Here is a 22,041-nt window from a genome sequence, read left to right on the forward strand (position 1 = left end):
GTATGTATGAATACATGCGCCTGTATGTATGAATACATGCGCCTGTATGTATGTATACATGCGCCTGTATGTATGTATACATGCGCATGTATGTATACATGCGCATGTATGTATACATGCGCATGTATGTATACATGCGCATGTATGTATACATGCGCATGTACGTATGTATGTATGTATACATGCGCATGTACGTATGTATGTATACATGCGCATGTACGTATGTATGTATACATGTGCATGCATGTATGTATACATGTGCATGTATGTATGTGCATGTATGTATGTATATATGTGGATACCGGTATGTATATATGTTCATGTATGTGTGCATATATGTATGTATGTGCATACATTTATAAATGTATTTATATATGTGCATACATGTATTTATGTATATGCATACATGTATGTATATATGTACATACATACATACATGTATGTATGTATATATGTGCATACAAAGATGTATGTATACATTTGCATACCTGTATACATGTGTATGTATGTATACATGTGCATGTATACATGTGCATGTATACATGTGCATGTATGTATGTATACATGTGCATGTATACATGTGCATGTATGTATGTATACATGTGCATGTATGTATGTATACATGTGCATGTATGTATGTATACATGCGCATGTATGTATGTATACATGCGCATGTATGTATGTATACATGCGCATGTATGTATGTATACATGCGCATGTATGTATGTATACATGCGCATGTATGTATACATACATGCGCATGTATGTATACATGCGCATGTATGTATGTATACATGCGCATGTATGTATGTATGTATACATGCGCATGTATGTATACATACATGCGCATGTATGTATACATGCGCATGTATGTATACATGCGCATGTATGTATACATACATGCGCATGTATGTATACATGCGCATGTATGTATGTATACATGTGCATGTATGTATGTATGTATACATCTGCATGTATGTATGTATGTATGTATACATGTGCATGTATGTATGTATACATGTGCATGTATGTATGTATACATGTGTATGTATGTATGTGCATGTATGTATGTATTTATACATATGCATGTATGTATACATGTGCATGTATGTATGTATATTTGTGTATACATGTATATATTTTTATACATGTATATATGCACATGTTTGTATATTTGCGCACTCGTGTATATGTGCATGAATGTATGTATGTATATATATATGTATATGTTTACATGTATGTGTATAAGTGCATACATGTATGTATATGTGTGCATACATGTGTATATACGTGCATACATATAAGTATATATGTGTTAAAACGTATGTATATACGTGCATACATGTATGTATGTATACACTTACATGTTTGTAGGTATATATGTGCATATTTGTATGTATGTATATACTGTATGTTCATACATGTATCTATGTACGTGCGCACATACATGCATATGTATATAAAAGAAACAAACACGTACAAGTGTCATAAATAAGTCATATATATACATAATAATTATTTATTTTACTTTTAACACCTCAAATATTTCAGCAAATTCAGAACAATCCCAGAAATGTTTATTATCTAAAAACTATTAACTTTTTTGATTATGTGGAAAATACAAAATATTCAATATTTCCAACAAAATATGTTGGAAACAGTAACATTTTAGATGAGATATTGACACAGGGCGGTATGCTCGGCCGTGGTCAGTGCTGATGATGCCTCACAGCAGGAAAGTCACAGGTTTGATTCCCAGAAAGGAGGTGGAGTTTGCATGTTCTCCTGCACTGCTGCCTTCTCTCTAGGTCCTCTTTGGCTTCTCTTTGGGTTCCATGGCGTCCAAAGACACTTCTGCCTGAGTGAAGCTGGGATGCAGTACCGAAAAGGGACAAGCAGTAGAAAATGGATGGATGGACAGTATCGGCATCTGTTTCAGCGTTATGTATACAAACATGCATGCATACATGTATGTATGTATGTATATACATACATGTATGTATGTATACATACATGTATGTATGTATACATACATGTATGTGTACATACATATGTGTATGTATACATGTATGTATGTATACATATGTACACATACATGTATGTATACATACATACATGTATGTATACATACATACATACATGTATGTATATATGTATGTATACATGTGTGTATACATACATACATACATGTGTGTATACATACATACATACATGTATGTATACATACATACATACATGTATGTATACATACATACATACATGTATGTATACATACATACATGTATGTATACATACATACATGTATGTATACATACATGTATGTATACATACATACATGTATGTATACATACATACATGTATGTATACATACATACATGTATGTATACATACATACATGTATGTATACATACATGTATGTATACATACATACATGTATGCATACATACATACATGTATGTATGTATACATACATACATGTATGTATACATACATGTATGTATACATACATACATGTATGTATACATACATACATGTATGTATACATACATACATGTATGTATACATACATACATGTATGTATACATACATACATGTATGTATACATACATACATGTATGTATACATACATACATGTATGTATACATACATACATGTATGTATACATACATATATGTATACATACATACATATATGTATACATACATACATGTATGTATACATACATACATGTATGTATACATACATACATGTATGTATATACATGTATACATACATACATGTATACATACATACATGTATGTATACATACATACATGTATGTATACATACATACATGTATGTATACATACATACATGTATGTATACATACATACATGTATGTATACATACATACATGTATGTATACATACATACATGTATGTATACATACATACATGTATGTATACATACATACATGTATGTATACATACATGTATGTATGTATACATACATGTATGTATGTATACATACATGTATGTATGCATACATACATGTATACATACATGTATGTATGCATACATGTATGTATGCATACATACATGTATGTATACATACATACATACATACATGTATGTATACATACATACATGTATGTATACATACATACATACATGTATGTATGCATACATGTATGTATGTATGTATGCATACATGTATGTATACATACATACATGTATGTATACATACATACATACATGTATGCATACATACATACATACATGTATGCATACATACATGTATGTATACATACATACATACATGTATGCATACATACATGTATGTATACATACATACATGTATGCATACATACATGTATGCATACATACATGTATGCATACATACATGTATGCATACATACATGTATGTATGCATACATACATACATGTATGCATACATACATGTATGCATACATACATACATGTATGCATACATACATGTATGCATACATACATACATGTATGCATACATACATGTATGCATACATACATGTATGCATACATACATGTATACATGCATGTATGTATACATACATGTATGTATACATACATTCATACATACATATATGTATACATACATGCATGTATGTATACATACGTGCATGTATGTATATACACAAGTATACATACATGTATGAATGTATACATGTATATACATGTATGTATGTAAATATACATTTATGAATGTATACATATATATATTCATATATATATATAAACACACATGCACATAAATGTATATGCATGTTTATATATACATACACATTTATCTATATACGTTTATATACTTATATATACATATGTGTATATATACATATATGTATATACATATACACATACATGTGTTCATACAATATAGATATACAAATATACATATATAAACATACACATACACAATATATATACGCATACATACACATGTATATATACATATATATTTATATATACACATATACTTACATATATACATATACATATGTATTTATACAAATATACATACACATATATATACATACATAGACATGTATACTTATATATATATATAAGTGTGTATATATGATATACATACATATATGCATGTATATATATCCACATACATATATATACATACACATACATACATATATATACACATTTATACATACATCAACATACACATATATACATACATATGTATATTTATATAAACATATGCATATATATGTATATATATGCATATATACTGTATGTATATGTATATACTGTATGTATATACATACACATGTGTGTATCTATACACACGTGTATATTTACATACATACATACATACATCCGTATATATACACACACACATATATATATATATAAATATGTGTATGTATACATTCATACATGTATGTTTACATGTATGTATGTACACATACATACATGTAAACATGCACATACATTCATACATGTCTGAATACTTATATATATGTATGTATATATATATATACATACATAGATACACACAATATATATATACAAACACCATATATATATATATATATATATATATATATATATATATATATATATAATAATATGTATATATACACACACACACACTATATTGCCATAAGTATTTCGCTTTCCGCCTTGCCTCACATATGAAGTGCCATCCCATTCCTAACCCATAGGGTTCAATTTGACCTTTTGCAGCTATTACAGCTTCAACTCTTCTGGGAAGGCTGTCCACAAGGATGTGGAGTGTGTTTACAGCAATTTCACACCATTCTTCCAAAAGCGTATTGGTGAGGTCACACACTGATGTTGGTGGAGAAGGCCTGGCTCTCAGTCGCCGTTCTAGTTCAATCCCAAAGGTGTTCTATTGGGTTCAGGTCAGGACTCTGTGCAGGCCAGTGAAGTTCATCCACACCAGACTCTGTAATTCATGTCTTTATGGACCTTGCTTTGTGCACTGGTGCACAGTCATGTTGGAAGAGGAAGGGGCCCGCTCCAAACTGTTCCACAAGGTTGGGAGCATGGAATTTTTCAAAATGTTTTGGTATCCTGGAGCATTCAAAGTTCCTTTCACTGGAACTAAGGGGCCAAGCCCAACTCCTGAAAAACAACCCCACATCACAATATCTCCTCCATTAAATTTCACACTCCGCACAATGCAGTCCGAAATGTAGCGTTCTCCTGGCAACCTCCAAACCCAGACTGTGGCGTCTCCACTGCTCTAGAGTCCGGTGGCGACTTGCTTTACAGCACTGCATCCCACACTTTGCATTGGACTTGGTGATGTATGGCTTAGTTACAGCTGCTTGGCCATGGAAACCCATTCCATGAAGCTCTCTTGAGTACTGTATGTGGGCTAATTGGAAGGTGACATGAAGTTTGGAGCTCTGTAGCAACTGACTCTGCAGGAAGTCTTTGCACTATGCTGACCTCTCTCTCAGTTTATGTGGCCTACCACCTGGTGGCTGAGTTGCTGTTGTTCCCAAACTCTTCACTTTTCTTATAATACAGTTGACTTTGGAATATTTAGGAGCGAGGAAACTTCACAACTGGATTTGTTGCACAGGTGGCATCCGATAACGCTGGAAATCACTGAGAGCGGCCCATTCTTTCACAAATGTTTGTAACAACAGTCTCTGTGCCTAAGTGCTTGATTTGATACACTTGTGATTAGTGATTCTCATCATTTGAAAGCGTGGCCAAATACTTTTGGCAATATAGTGTAACAGGGATCTTACGCAGGACTGTGCCAATTTCAATACATACTTTCAAGCCCCAAAGTTTTGAGTTCAGTTTCACAAGCATTTATTAATATGAGAAAGCCAGCAAAATAAAATCTTACATCTTGGATTCCTTCTTGACCTTGACAAACTCAGCCATGTTGGAGAAATATTTCTGGTTCGCCTCGGCCACCTTCTTCTCTGCAGCTTGTGGGTTGACGATCTCCAGCCCCTGTGCACAGAAGCCAAGTGGATCACCACCATGGTGAGAGCAGCAAGAAGAGACTGGGTGGATCACCACCACGGTGAGAGCGGCAAGGAGAGACTGGGTGGATCACCACCACGGTGAGAGCGGCAAGAAGAGACTGGGTGGATCACCACCACGGTGAGAGCGGCAAGAAGAGACTGGGTGGATCACCACCACGGTGAGAGCGGCAAGAAGAGACTGGGTGGATCACCACCATGGTGAGAGCGGCAAGAAGAGACTGGGTGGATCACCACCATGGTGAGAGCAGCAAGAAGAGACTGGGTGGATCACCACCATGGTGAGAGCAGCAAGAAGAGACTGGGTGGATCACCACCACGGTGAGAGCGGCAAGGAGAGACTGGGTGGATCACCACCATGGTGAGAGCACCAAGAAGAGACTGGGTGGATCACCACCACGGTGAGAGCGGCAAGAAGAGACTGGGTGGATCACCACCAAGGTGAGCGCGGCAAGAAGAGACTGGGTGGATCACCACCAAGGTGAGCGCGGCAAGAAGAGACTGGGTGGATCACCACCAGGGTGACAGCACCAAGAAGAGACTGGGTGGATCACCAGCATGGTGAGAGCGGCAAGAAGAGACTGGGTGGATCACCACCATGGTGAGAGCAGCAAGAAGAGACTGGGTGGATCACCACCATGGTGAGAGCGGCAAGAAGAGACTGGGTGGATCACCACCATGGTGAGAGCAGCAAGAAGAGACTGGGTGGATCACCACCATGGTGAGAGCGGCAAGAAGAGACTGGGTGGATCACCACCAAGGTGAGCGCGGCAAGAAGAGACTGGGTGGATCACCACCAAGGTGAGCGCGGCAAGAAGAGACTGGGTGGATCACCACCAGGGTGACAGCACCAAGAAGAGACTGGGTGGATCACCAGCATGGTGAGAGCGGCAAGAAGAGACTGGGTGGATCACCACCATGGTGAGAGCAGCAAGAAGAGACTGGGTGGATCACCACCAGGGCAAGAGCGGCAAGAAGAGACTGGGTGGATCACCACCAGGGCGAGAGCGGCAAGAAGAGACTGGGTGGATCACCACCGCGGCGAGAGCGGCAAGAAGAGACTGGGTGGATCACCACCACGGTGAGAGCGGCAAGAAGAGACTGGGTGGATCACCACCAGGGTGACAGCACCAAGAAGAGACTGGGTGAATCACCACCAGGGCGAGAGCAGCAAGAAGAGACTGGGTGGATCACCACCATGGTGAGAGCGGCAAGAAGAGACTGGGTGGATCACCACCAGGGTGACAGCACCAAGAAGAGACTGGGTGGATCACCAGCATGGTGAGAGCGGCAAGAAGAGACTGGGTGGATCACCACCGCGGCGAGAGCGGCAAGAAGACACTGGGTGGATCACCACCAGGGTGAGAGCACCAAGAAGAGACTGGGTAGATCACCAGCATGGTGAGAGCGGCAAGAAGAGACTGGGTGGATCACCACCGCGGCGAGAGCGGCAAGAAGACACTGGGTGGATCACCACCAGGGTGAGAGCGGCAAGAAGAGACTGGGTGGATCACCACCATGGTGAGAGCAGCAAGAAGAGACTGGGTGGATCACCACCAGGGCGAGAGCGGCAAGAAGAGACTGGGTGGATCACCACCATGGTGAGCGCGGCAAGAAGAGACTGGGTGGATCACCACCATGGTGAGAGCAGCAAGAAGAGACTGGGTGGACCACCACCAGGGCGAGAGCAGCAAGAAGAGACTGGGTGGATCACCACCATGGTGAGAGCAGCAAGAAGAGACTGGGTGGATCACCACCAGGGCGAGAGCAGCAAGAAGAGACTGGGTGGATCACCACCATGGTGAGAGCGGCAAGAAGAGACTGGGTGGATCACCACCAGGGTGACAGCACCAAGAAGAGACTGGGTGGATCACCAGCATGGTGAGAGCGGCAAGAAGAGACTGGGTGGATCACCACCGCGGCGAGAGCGGCAAGAAGACACTGGGTGGATCACCACCAGGGTGAGAGCACCAAGAAGAGACTGGGTAGATCACCAGCATGGTGAGAGCGGCAAGAAGAGACTGGGTGGATCACCACCGCGGCGAGAGCGGCAAGAAGACACTGGGTGGATCACCACCAGGGTGAGAGCGGCAAGAAGAGACTGGGTGGATCACCACCATGGTGAGAGCAGCAAGAAGAGACTGGGTGGATCACCACCAGGGTGAGAGCAGCAAGAAGAGACTGGGTGGATCACCACCATGGTGAGAGCAGCAAGGAGAGACTGGGTGGATCACCAGCATGGTGAGAGCGGCAAGAAGAGACTGGGTGGATCACCACCGCGGCGAGAGCGGCAAGAAGACACTGGGTGGATCACCACCAGGGTGAGAGCGGCAAGAAGAGACTGGGTGGATCACCACCATGGTGAGAGCAGCAAGAAGAGACTGGGTGGATCACCACCAGGGCGAGAGCAGCAAGAAGAGACTGGGTGGATCACCACCATGGTGAGAGCGGCAAGAAGAGACTGGGTGGATCACCACCGCGGCGAGAGTGGCAAGAAGAGACTGGGTGGATCACCACCGTGGTGAGAGCGGCAAGAAGAGACTGGGTGGATCACCACCAGGGTGACAGCACCAAGAAGAGACTGGGTGGATCACCACCATGGTGAGAGCGGCAAGAAGGGACTGGGTGGATCACCACAAGGGTGAGAGCGGCAAGAAGAGACTGGGTGGATCACCACAAGGGTGAGAGCGGCAAGAAGAGACTGGGTGGATCACCACCAGGGCGAGAGCGGCAAGAAGAGACTGGGTGGATCACCACCATGGTGAGAGCGGCAAGAAGAGACTGGGTGGATCACCACCAGGGCGAGAGCAGCAAGAAGAGACTGGGTGGATCACCACCATGGTGAGAGCAGCAAGAAGAGACTGGGTGGATCACCACCAGGGCGAGAGCAGCAAGAAGAGACTGGGTGGATCACCACCATGGTGTGAGCAGCAAGAAGAGACTGGGTGGATCACCACCATGGTGTGAGCAGCAAGAAGAGACTGGGTGGATCACCACCATGGTGTGAGCAGCAAGAAGAGACTGGGTGGATCACCACCATGGTGAGAGCAGCAAGAAGAGACTGGGGAAGTTACCTGCAGAGGTGTGAAGGCCACGCTGGAGCTGGTTCCTGACGAGCGGTCTCGCACCGTGGACTTTCCTCCGTACGTCATGCTCTGCTTCTGCAGTGTCCTCTGGTGGCGGACAAGAACATTACATCACCACTGTTGTCTCACACCAGCCAATATCAGTTATTTCCAGTCACGCCCCCCAGAGAAGAATATTTTTTACACTCCCCTGGAATTAATGCTGTTTTTTATCTGTGTATTTACAGTGGTGGTCAAATGTGTAAAGAACATAATGTCATGGCTGTCTTGAGTTTCCAATCATTTCTACAACTCTTATTTTTTTTTGTGATATAGTGATTAGAGCACATACTTGTTGCTCACAAAAAAACATTCATGAAGTTTGCTTCTTTTATGAATTTATTATGGCTCTACTGAAAATGTGAGCAAAATCAAAAGTATACATACAGCATTGTTAACATGTCCCTTGGCAAGTTTCACTGCAATAAGGCACTTTTGGTAGCCATCCACAAGCTTCTGCTTACATTTTTCACCACAAAATTGCTGCAGTTCAGCTAAATGTGTTGCTTTTCGGACATGGACTTGTTTCTTCAGCATTGTCCACACCTTTAAGTCGGGACTTTGGGATGGCCATTCTAAAACCTAACCATTCCTTCACCATTTTTGAGGTATGTTTGGGGTCATTGTCATGTTGGAACACCCGAATGTGCCCAAGACCCAACTTTTGGGCTGATGATTTTAGCTTGTCCTGAACAATTTGGAGCTAATCCTCCTTTTTCATTGTCCCATTTACTCTCTGTAAAGCAGGGGTGTCCAAACTTTTTCCACAGAGGGCCACACTGAAAAATGTAAGCATGCGGGGGCCATATTGATGTTTTTCATTTTGAAACCATAACAAAATATATGGATTTTCTTTTTAATCCTTAGGGCTCCTGGGGAGCATAGAGGGTTTCAGTCACTAAAATGTTAAAAATAAGTCAAATTATTATTATTTATTTAATGCTTACAGTAAATCTCTATATCAACTTGAGGTTGATATAAAGTAAAACAAATAAGGTTTTATGCCTTTTCTGTCAAGGACAACTTTGTTTTTATGGGAAAACTGAAATATGCAGTATTTAGATCGATAGATAGATAGTACTTTATTGATTCCTTTGGGAGAGTTCCTTATTTAGCAATTAAAGATTAATAATGCAGGACACCATTGATTTTAATTATTTAATAATTTTGAGTAATCACAGTGAAAAGTTAAATAAAATCCTACTAAATATATTTGAGATCCGAAAGGTTCCCCACTCATGAAGTGATGCATTTTTATAGTTGTTTTTTTACTTTTAACACTTAAATTTCCAGATCAACTTCCGATATATTCTTTCCACATAAAACATTTTTAAGTGAACATTTTTAAGTACTAATTTATAACATAGATTTTTTTGTCCTTTTTTTTTTTTTTTGAGCAATGGACAAAAAAGAAAATAAAGACAAAAGGGAAGAAAAACTGCCTGCATGGCAGCTTTGTGTCAACATTGCCACTTTTTCCTCATTAGATTTCACCTCATTCCACTTTTTTTTAAATGTTTTTATTTTTGCAATACTATCAATTTTGCAATTTTTTCAGAATGTGTGGCGGGCCGGTAAACGATTAACTGCGGGCTGCAAATGGCCCGCGGGCTGCACTTTGGACACCCTTGCTAAAGCAAAACAGATCCAGAGCATTACACTACCACCACCATAATTGACAGTAGGCATGGTGTTCCTGGGTAGCTGTTTGGCCACAATACCCAGCAATATTTTTGGAGGGGAAAAGGTGAGGCCTTTAATCCCAGGAACATCATTCCCACTGTCAAGCATGGTGGTGGTAGTATTATGTTCTGGGCCTGTTTTGCTGCCAATGGAACTGGCGCTTTACAGAGAGTAAATGGGACAATGAAAAAGGAGGATTCGTTCCAAATTCTTCAGGACAAGCTAAAATCATCAGCCCAAAGGTTGGGTCTTGGGCGAAGTTGGGTGTTCCAACAGGACAATGACCCCAAACACACCTCAAAAGTAGTCAAGGAATGGCAAAATCAGGTTAGAATAAAGGTTTTAGAATGGCCTACCCAAAGTCCTGACAATGCTGAAGAAAAAAGTCCATGTTAGATAAGCAACATATTTAGCTGAACTGCAGCAATTTTGTGGTCAAGCAGAAGCTTGTGGATGGCTACCAAAAGCGCCTTATAGCAGTAAAACATGTTACCAAATATTAACATTGCTTTAAGTATACTTTTGACCCAGCACATTTGCTCACATTTTCAGTAAAGCCATAATAAATTCATAAAAGAAGCATACTTCATGAATATTTTTTGTGAGCAAAAAGTATGTGCTCCAATCACTACATCACAAAAAAATAAGAGTTGTAGAAATGATTGGAAACTCAAGACAGCCATGACATGATGTTCTTTACAAGTGTATGTAAACTTTTGGCCACCACTGCATGTCATGAAATTGCATAAAAGATGTAATTTCATGAAAAATAAAAACATTGATTTGACATAAATGATTAAATTAGAACGACAGATTAAAAAGGTCACATACCAAAATGTATTTTAAATACATTGATTTTGAATTACAAATGTAATAATTTAGAAAAATAAATTACATAATTAAAAAAAACTAAAAATGCATTTATAGTGGCTTTCTAAATCAATGAAAAAAGTGGATTTAAAAGCTTCAGTTGAGGGAGAAACTATAACAATCGAGCGGTATAGCTCGGTTGGTAGAGTGGCCGTGCTAGCAACTTGAGGGTTCCAGGTTTGATCCCCACTTCTGCCAACCTAGTCACTGCTGTCGTGTCCTTGGGCAAGACACTTTCGCCACCGGCGCCCAGTGCCACCCACACTGCTTTAAAAATGTAACTTAGATATTGGCTTTCACTATGTAAAGCGCTTTGAGTCACTAGAGAAAAGTGCTACATATTGTTCATTTCACAATAAATAAATCCATGGAATATACCTTGTTAGTCATGGGGCATTTTTTTAAATGATAATACTATTCAAAAATATGAATGGAAAACAGAATCACTAAAAATAATATCTGGTTATTTGTAAAAATGCAATAATTATAATAAATAAAATATAAAAGTTATATATATAGTAGTTATTGGCAAAAATTGCCTCTTAAATGTTACAATAAATGAAGTGTTGAGCAACACTAATAAAATATTAATTGAAAACAGAATCAGTAAAATTAATATATGGTTAATTGTAAAAATGCAATAATTACAATAAATAAATCATACAAAGTTATATATTAGTAATTGGCAAAAATAGCCTCTTTAAAGTTACAATAAATGAACTGTTAAGCAATACTAACAAAAAATGATACATTAAAATATATCAAATGGGAGAAATAGAAAAGTGATACATAATAAAAGATCTCACCTGCAGTGACTTGGAGATTCTGGCCTTTGTGGCGTCGTTGACCTGAGCTTGTCTGACACGGCCGCTGCCGCTCTTCCCCAGCTGACCCAGACTGAAGCCCAGGTCCTCCTGGTACGCGTCATCTTCAATCTGCCGCAAGAAAACGTAAAAAAAATAAAGCTCAAACATTGAAGCATATTTTTTTAGGGAGCGGGGTGATTTGTAACCTCTGCAAAGGTCATCCTGTTGGCGTGTTTACGGATTTCCGTCAGACCGAGCCGCTCCTTCATCTTGCGATACCTGCGCACGCACAAAGAAGGCAGGAAGTGCTTTAGGGTGGTGTGCGTCTTCATACCGAAGGCAACGTTGTCATACACCAAACCTCCTTCCTCCTCTCTTCTTCCTCTGCCCGTCCAGCGGCGCCGGAAGTGGCTTGACTTGCTTGACTGGCGGAGGCTCCTGCCATTTGTCGAACTTCCTCTCGATTTCTTCCTTCAGGTCGTAGCCAACCTGCACACAGAGACCTGCATTGGTATGACCAGGATGGCAGGATCATGTCGTGTGAAGCGGCGATGGCTTCCTGTCAACACGTCTTCCCAGATATGTGTGGGCGGGGGTGTGGCTACAAGTGGCTGGAGGCAGTGTCCAAATCACCTCATCTGATCATTTCCACAAATGCATAAGACGTGTGTAGTTTTTTGAAGGTTATAAATAAGGATGTCCGATAATATCGGACTGCCGATCATTACACCATGTACCAAATAAAATAGCTTCGAGGTCGGTAAGCACAACCAGAATTATATTATTCATGTTTGTTGTTTTTTTTGTCCTGTCCAGCTTCTCAGGCAAATCATATAGTTGATGTAGATGCCCATATCGGCTGTTCAGATTTACTTTACAAAAGAGAAGTGTAGGATACTTCTCTTGTTGCCTTATTTGAATTTGACTTTATTAAATGTATTTATATTATCATTTGGTGCAGCCGGGCCAGAGCAGGAGGGGATAGAAAGAGAAAAAAAGGAAGACAGAGGGGGAAATTGTGGGGATAAGAGGGGGATTAGACAGAGAGACCAAAACAACAACAGCAAACACAACAATAACAACAAAAACAACAATAGAACAACACCAGCACATACGATATGTACAAATATGATCGTAAAAGTGATAGCAAATAAGCAGTTAGTGAAATAAATAGTAATATAGAAATGACATTGAGCATTTTTACACTACAACTGGAGCAATACAAATACCAATAGAAAAAGCACTATTGATTATGAACAATACCAATAGTTTACCTCTATTATCAACAATACAGTTGTTCAAATGCAACAATACATATACAAAATAACTAGAAAGATAAATACAATTTAAAAAATAAATAAATAAATAAAAAGGAATACCGAAAGATGGAAGGGAAGAGAGAGAGGCAACCTATATTAATCTTGTAGATTGTTATAGTAACAATAGGTTAAGCTTTGTCAGTATGCCATGTGTTACCCAGTTTACCATAGGGCAACAACGTTGATATATGTTTGATTAAACGTGATTATGTGTATGTATGTATATGTACTTGTATATGAATGTTTGTACAGTAAACGTATTCATGTTTAAATAACTTTTCCTGCAAATACCAGCTATCGGCCTCTTTGACTTCTAATAATCGGTATCGGCCTCTCACGTTTATACGCTCACATGGGATCTGATTGGGGTTCCTGATGAAAAGTCCGGAGCTCACCTTGCCATCGCAGCTCTCGTGAAAGCCGTCCACTCTTGCAGCCAGCGTGCACTTGGCAGACACAAGGCGAGCCGCCTTCCTCCTGAGGTCCTGAAAGGTGACGTTGAGATGTGAAGCCAAAAATGCATGAATGAATGAATGATGCTCACAGGCGGCAGCGTCTGGACCACGTCACAGTGATAGATGAAGCCCGTGTGCGGCAGCAAGGAGGTGCTGCTGAAGCCAGAGAGAGTTCTCCTTTGAGCTCCCAGCAGCATCAGGTTGCAGGCGGGCATCTTGGACAGGTTGGTGAGGCCCCCAGCAATACCTGGGAGGACATCAAAGACAATAAGAGACAGGGAAGACTAGGTAGGACATCAGAGAAATAAGGGACAAGGAAGACTAGGTAAGACATCAGAGACAGTAGAAAAGGAATAGGACATTAAAGACAATAGGAGACAAGGAAGACTATGTAGGACATCAGAGAAAAGGAAGACTAGGTAGGACATCAGAGACCGGAGACAAAGAAGACGAGACAGGACATCAGAGACAGGAGACAAGGAAGACTAGACAGGACATCAGAGACTGTAGACAGGACATCAGAGACAGTAGACAAGGAAGACTAGACAGGACATCAGAGATAGTAGACAAGGAAAACGAGGTAGAACATCAGAGACAGTAGACAAAGTAGGAATAGGTAGGACATCATAGACAGTAGACAAGGTAGGACTAAGTATGACATCAGAAACAGTAGACAAGGTAGCACATCAGAGACAGTAGACAAGGAAGACTAGGTATGACATAAGAGACAGTAGACAAGGAAGACTAGGTTTGACATCAGAGACAGTAGACAAGGAAGACTAGAAAGGACATCAAAGACAGGAGACAAGGAAGACAAGACAGGACATCAGAGACCGGAGACAAGGAAGACTATACAGGACATCAGAGACAGTAGACAAGGAAGACTAGACAGGACATCAGAGATAGTAGACAAGGAAAACGAGGTAGAACATCAGAGACAGTAGACAAAGTAGGACTAGGTAGGACATCAGAGACAGTAGACAAGGTAGGACTAAGTATGACATCTGAGACAGTAGACAAGGAAGACTAGGTATGACATCAGAGACAGTAGACAAGGAAGACTAGGTTTGACATCAGAGACAGTAGACAAGGAAGATTAGAAAGGACATCATAGACAGAAGACAAGACAGGACATCAGAGACAGGAGACAAGGAAGACTAGACAGGACATCAGAGACAGTAGACAAAGTAGGACATCAGAGACAGGAGACAAGGAAGACTAGGTATGACATCAGAGACAGTAGACATGGAAGACTAGACGGGGCATCAGAGACAGGAGACAAGGAAGATCAGACTAGGAGAGCGATCTCACCCATGATCTTGGCAGCAGTGGAAGCCCCGACGATGATGGACAAATTGGGGGCGATGAAGGACATTCTGGACTCCACATACTCGTAGATGGCGTGTTTGGACTGGTTGAGTTCCAGAGCCATGTCACATGCCTCCTCCAGCTGCTTCAGCTCCAACTCGCTAAGCAGCGACCTGCACACAAAGAGACAAGGACTTTACAGACTTAAAAAAAAAAACGGTGTTCCACATCCCCCATTATCTCTCTCACACACACACACACACACACACACACACACACACACACACACACACACACACACACACACACACACACACACACACACACACACACACACACACACACACACACACACACACACACACACACACACACACACACACACACACACACACACACACACACACACACACACACACACACACACACACACACACACACACACACACACACACACACACACACACACACACACACACACACACACACACACACACACACACACACACACACACACACACACACACACACACACACACACACACACACACACACACACACACACACACACACACACACACACACACACACACACACACACACACACACACACACACACACACACACACACACACACACACACACACACACACACACACACACACACACACACACACACACACACACACACACACACACACACACACACACACACACACACACGGCTGAGTACGGAGGAGCCAGGTGAGTAAACACTATCACGGGAGCCATTTGCACCAGGAGGTCATGAAACCATGGCCACCAGGACGCTGACACAAAGCGCCCCCACAGCCATGGCTGATAACCCCTGATGAAGATGGCCGCTTCTGAGGAACGCTGGAAAGTAAAAGTAATAAAACCTTTAAAAAAGTAAGAACCATGAGTAGGTATAAATGATAAAATACTAGTATAAAAACATACATATACAGTAAATGTATAATGAATAAATAGAACTACATAATATCTAGCGGAACTGATAAGATAAAAAGGAAAGTAGGAATGACTTCAATAAAATTAAGAAATATTAGCTAAAAGCCAAATCAAAAAGGTGGATCTAAAGCCTGCTCTTAAAAACATGAACGTTCTCTGCAGCCCTGAGGTCCTCCGCCAAAACGTTCCATAAACTGGAACACCATAATGGTGGTAAGATGCCACGTCGTGACTTTGTGCCCTGACTTTTGGGATTATTAGGAGACGAGTGCCGGATAATATTAGGGTCTGGGAAGGTTTGTGGGGTAAAAGCAAATTGGAAAGCTAAGAAGGCCCATTGACCATAAAAAAACAAAAAATTTATAAACAATAAGAAGAAACTTAAAATTGATTGTGATTTTAAAACTTGTGTAATGTGCGCCCGCTTTCTGGCCTTCGTCAGGACACATGCGGCTGAATTTTGGAGTAATTGTAAAGGTGCAATTACCTTTTTAGGAAGAGCAGAAAGCAGGGCGCTAGGGCTGGGCGATACATGTAATATACTGGATATATTGCGGGTTTATCTCAGTGTGATATAGAAAATGACTATATGGTGATATTCTACACAGTAGCTTTTAGCTGCAGGCATTACAGTACAGGCTCTTCTCACTCTTTCTTCTCTACCCTTCTCACAGAGACATAAAACAATCGCACCTTCTTACATATGTCACATAATGTCGCACGCGCAACGTCATACATACGCTCTTGCAGAGCAGAGAGGTAGCGACATGGTAACGTTAGCTGTGGTGCTTGCGGAGTGGTGCGAGTGATAATACGAGTGAAAGTAGGTGCCAATCTAGTAACAAATGAAAGAAGAAGTAATTCCCAAAAATAACAGCAGGGGGGCCATGATCTGGTGGTGGTTTGGCTTCAAGCAGGAAGATATTGAACAGACAACCGTAATATGTCAAGTATGCGGCAAAAGCGTTGCCACAAAAAGTATCATTACTGCTAATTTGTAGCATAATTTGAAGTCATCCGCTGGAAAATGAAGAGTGCCTACTCCGCATGTCAACATCTCCATTCGGTGCCATACCCACAAAATGCCAAACAACCATTTCCAGATCAACACTGTATGAATAAACTAGTCAACAACAGAAGGAGATAATGTCCGCAGGAACCTACCACATAGCGAATGACATACCCTATTGGATTTCCTACTATGCAGCTCATTTTTATTTGACACTTATTAAATATCTTGTATGACATCATGCACAAAAATGAACTTTTTTCGTTTTAAACTATTGTAGTGGTGGTCTGTACAAAAAGTGCACTTGAATTTAGTGTTGTTTTGATATGTCATCTTAGTGACATCATGCACAAAAGTGCACTCATAGCTTGTTTTAAAATGTCTCTGACAATCTTGCACTTTCTGTTTTGGATCTTACATGAATGTTGGTGCCACTGCTTGATAATTGTTTAATAAATACACTTTTGGTAAATTGACTTAGTTGTGATTTCCTTCTCTGCATGAAAGTTTAAAAGTATCCACATATATATCGTGTATCATGACATGGAATAAAAATATCCAGAGATTAATTAAAGGCCATATCGCCCAGCCCTAGAAATATCTATACCCCTTGCAATAAAAGCATGCATTAGTGTTACCCTAAGAGCGGATTGGTCAAACCCTGGCTATATTCCTAAGATGTTAAAAACCTTTTTTTGTTATATTTTCATATGTGTATAAAACTAAATTCAGAGTCAAAAACAGCGCCCAGATTTTTCACTTGGAGAGATGGAGTAATAAAATATGTTTGTGGTTTCTATATGTGTTTCTCTCTCAGGGCCTCAGGTTTCCCTGCTCGTCAGGGGATTTTATAAAATCCCTTGACGAGCAGGGAAACCTGCGAAACAGGCTTGTAGGAAAGATATAGCCTCTGCATTTTTTCCTGACCTAACATATATTCTGCTCTACCCTTGTATTGAGCACTGTATAACGGATAAACCACAGAAACCTCAACTATTTATACACACATATATATATATATATATATATATATATATATATATATATATATATATATAATTTTTTTTACCTTATATATATTTTTTTTAAATATATATACACTGTATATATTCACACACATATATACATTGTTTAAATATATATAAGGTTAAATACACATAAATGTATATATATATATATATATATATATATATATATATATATAATTTAACCTTGTATATATTAAAAAATATATACATACACACACACATATTACATATATACATATTTAACCTTGTATATATTAAGAAATATATACATACATATATTTTTTTAAATATATTTATATATAAGGTAAAATATATACATATTTAACCTTATATATATATTTTAAAAAAAAACATGAATACACACACACATACATATATATATATATATATATATATATATATATATATATATATATATATATATATATATATATATCTGTTTTTCCTTGATTGCAGTGTGCTTCATAGTTGCACTCCTGCTGTGTTGTTGACAATGAATGTTTGGTTTACAACTCACCCCTGTGTGGTGGAAGCTGTGACGCTAACAACCATGATGGTGGCGTTGGTGAGGATCTGCTGCAGGTTCTCGTTGTTTTTGCACTTCTCCAGGTTGTTTCCCAGCTCCTGTAGAGTCACAAACAAAACGTCATCCGTGAGTTCCAAGTAGGGAAAACTTAGAGCGGGGCTTGGCGACATTTACTATTTTTCTTTCATTTTTGTTTTGGATGCAACAACAAAAGAGCAGCGGGCCAGCTGGTGTGCACGATAGGTTGCTTAAGGAAGTTCCCACGGTTGTTTGTCGTTATGTGCAGAGAGTAATCCATCCCCTCTACATGTTCTTTCTGGAGGAGCCACTAGTGACAAATCAAGTCTATATTGTACATATTACATATTATTATGAAGGTGTCTGTTACTACATTATATATATACTTGCAGTGTATATATTGTACATATTACATATTGTTATGACGGTGCCTGTTACTACATTATATATATATATATATATATATATATATATATATATATATATATATATATACTTGCAGTGTGTATATTGTACATATTACATATTGTTATGAAGGTGTCTGTTACTACAGTATATATACTTGCAGTTTGTATATTGTACATATTACATATTGTTATGAAGGTGTCTGTTACTACATTATATATACTTGCAATATGTATATTGTACATATTACATTGGTATGAAGGTGTCTGTTACTACATTTTATATATATATATATATATATATATATATACTGTATATATACATACATATATATGTACTTGCAGTGTGTATATTGTACATATTACATCTTGTTATGAAGGTGTCTGTTACTACATTATATATATACTTGCAGTGTGTATATAGTACATATTGTTATGAAGGTGTCTGTTACTACATTACATATATATATATACTTGCAGTGTGTATATAGTACATATTAAATATTGTGAAGGTGTCTGTTACTACATTGTGTATATATATATATATATACATATATATATATATATATATACATACATACATACAATGTAGCAACAGACACTATCATAACAATATGTAATATGTACAATATACAGACTGCAAGTATGTATATATATATATATATATATATATATACATATATATATATATATATATATATATATATATATATATATATATATATATATATATATATATACATACATATATATATATATACATACATACATACATACATATATATATATATATATATATATATATATGATAGTGTCTGTTACTACATTGTATATATACTTCCAGTGTGTATATAAAATGTTGGAGGCTTTTGAAGTTGTTTTGGAGACTTTGAAGCTTCCAACAGTGACACCCATTAGTCGCATCTCCCAAGTGTCTTTTATCATCTTTAAAATCCTAAAAATTAAATGTGTGTCTCTCATAATGATTGTGAACGATAAACAACATTATAAAAGAAAAGTGCAGTTTCCCTTTAAGAAGCAGCATTGAACCTGCCGTTCTTAGGCCAATATGAAGCGAACAAATCTACTACTGTAAGCAGACAAGAAAGTTGATACCTGAGAAAACAAAAGGTTACAAAGTAAAGCGAGTGAAAGGCTGCAGATTCATCCTCTCACCTTGACTGTGCGGATGTAATCCAGAGAGTTGGGCACCAGGGACTCCAGCTCTGGGAACCTCTTGGAATACTTGTCCCGTGTAAACTTGTGAATGATGTCTGAGGGAAAGAGAAGAACGGAGTTGACCAGAACAAAACATTGCGATGTTTAGAGAGGATGATTCCTACGCACTGAGCTCATTATCAATCTCCACCGTCAGATTATTGGCCGCTACAATGAGCCTGTACTCGGGGTCGGCCTCCACGGGTCCTGACACTGTTGGGTAACAGAGCAGAGAAATTGATGTCATGCTAAGAAAAACCTCTAAAGACATGTTGAACTCACCGTCTGAATTCTTGCGCTGCTTTCCAACATATGCCGATACCTTCTCTACGATATCTGAAAACTGTAAGAGTGACACGTTAGTGAGTCAACCGCCACCTTCAAGATCAGCTAACACAGGGGTGTACAAACTTTCTCCACTGAGATCCGCACTCTGAAAAATTAGAGCATGCGGTGACCATGTTGATATTTTTTATTTTCAAAACCAATACTATACATAATTTTTTTCAACAATCTTGAGATCTGGGGTGTCAAACTCGTTTTCATTAGGAGCCACATCGCAGTTATGATTCCCTCCATGGACAGTTGTCTGTTTGGTCCATTTTTTCCAGATAATTTGGGTAAGCACTCCATTTATGTCAAAATAACTTGGCTTCAAGTGCCATATTAGCACCATGACTAAGTCATGTCCAGCTCACTCCCTCGGCTTCCGTCTGCTCCATTTTTCACTCTTCCTTCGTGCTCTCTTCTATAAGCAATAGTTCATCTTTTGTATATTAAGCTTTAAAAGGATAAGGTTGTGAATCCTCATTTGTTCAAATATAGTCGTCTTTGTTGTCTGTTACCAAGTGTGACATGATCAGAAAACACTCAAGTTTATATCCGGAAGTAGGAACACACATTTGTTGCCAGAAGTGCATTGCTATGAAAAAGGAAATAAATGTGCTGAGGAAGTAAGTTCCAGTATTGCTTAAAATGATTGAAATATGGCAACTATTGTACAGATTACATATTGTTATGAAGGTGTCGGTTACTACATTATATATATATACTTGCAGTGTGTATTTTGTACATAATACATATTGTTATGAAGTTGTCACGTTGTGTAAATGGTAAATAAAAAGAGAATACAATAATTTGCAAATCCTTTTCAACTTATATTCAATTGAATAGACTGCAAAGACAAGATATTTAACGTTCAAACTGAGAAACTTGTTTTCTTTGCAAATAATCATGAACTTAGAATGTAATGGCAGCAACACATTTCAAAAAAGGCCTATTTACCAGTGTGTTACATGGCCT

The 22,041-nt window shown here is 39.1% G+C and overlaps 1 protein-coding gene across 1 annotated transcript in view; it reads right to left on the minus strand.

Annotated features, from left to right (window-relative positions):
* Positions 1-1,488: 1,488 nt before the first annotated feature.
* The window catches only part of prpf31 (PRP31 pre-mRNA processing factor 31 homolog (yeast)), a 28,081-nt gene continuing 7,528 nt past the window's right edge, over positions 1,489-22,041 (minus strand). Inside the window, exons 3-15 of the mRNA XM_061915251.1 lie at positions 21,022-21,082; positions 20,869-20,952; positions 20,698-20,795; positions 19,091-19,197; positions 15,571-15,740; positions 14,349-14,506; positions 14,200-14,289; positions 12,847-12,974; positions 12,692-12,764; positions 12,486-12,614; positions 9,076-9,174; positions 5,860-5,969; positions 1,489-1,868 (exon numbers count right to left, since the gene is read on the minus strand). Coding sequence (XP_061771235.1) covers positions 1,805-1,868; positions 5,860-5,969; positions 9,076-9,174; positions 12,486-12,614; positions 12,692-12,764; positions 12,847-12,974; positions 14,200-14,289; positions 14,349-14,506; positions 15,571-15,740; positions 19,091-19,197; positions 20,698-20,795; positions 20,869-20,952; positions 21,022-21,082 — 1,371 coding nt within the window. The 3' untranslated portion in view covers positions 1,489-1,804. The remainder of the gene's footprint in view (positions 1,869-5,859; positions 5,970-9,075; positions 9,175-12,485; positions 12,615-12,691; positions 12,765-12,846; positions 12,975-14,199; positions 14,290-14,348; positions 14,507-15,570; positions 15,741-19,090; positions 19,198-20,697; positions 20,796-20,868; positions 20,953-21,021; positions 21,083-22,041) is intronic.

This window comes from Nerophis ophidion, linkage group LG11 (genome assembly GCF_033978795.1).
Source record: "Nerophis ophidion isolate RoL-2023_Sa linkage group LG11, RoL_Noph_v1.0, whole genome shotgun sequence".
NCBI classification, from domain to species: Eukaryota; Metazoa; Chordata; class Actinopteri; order Syngnathiformes; family Syngnathidae; genus Nerophis; species Nerophis ophidion.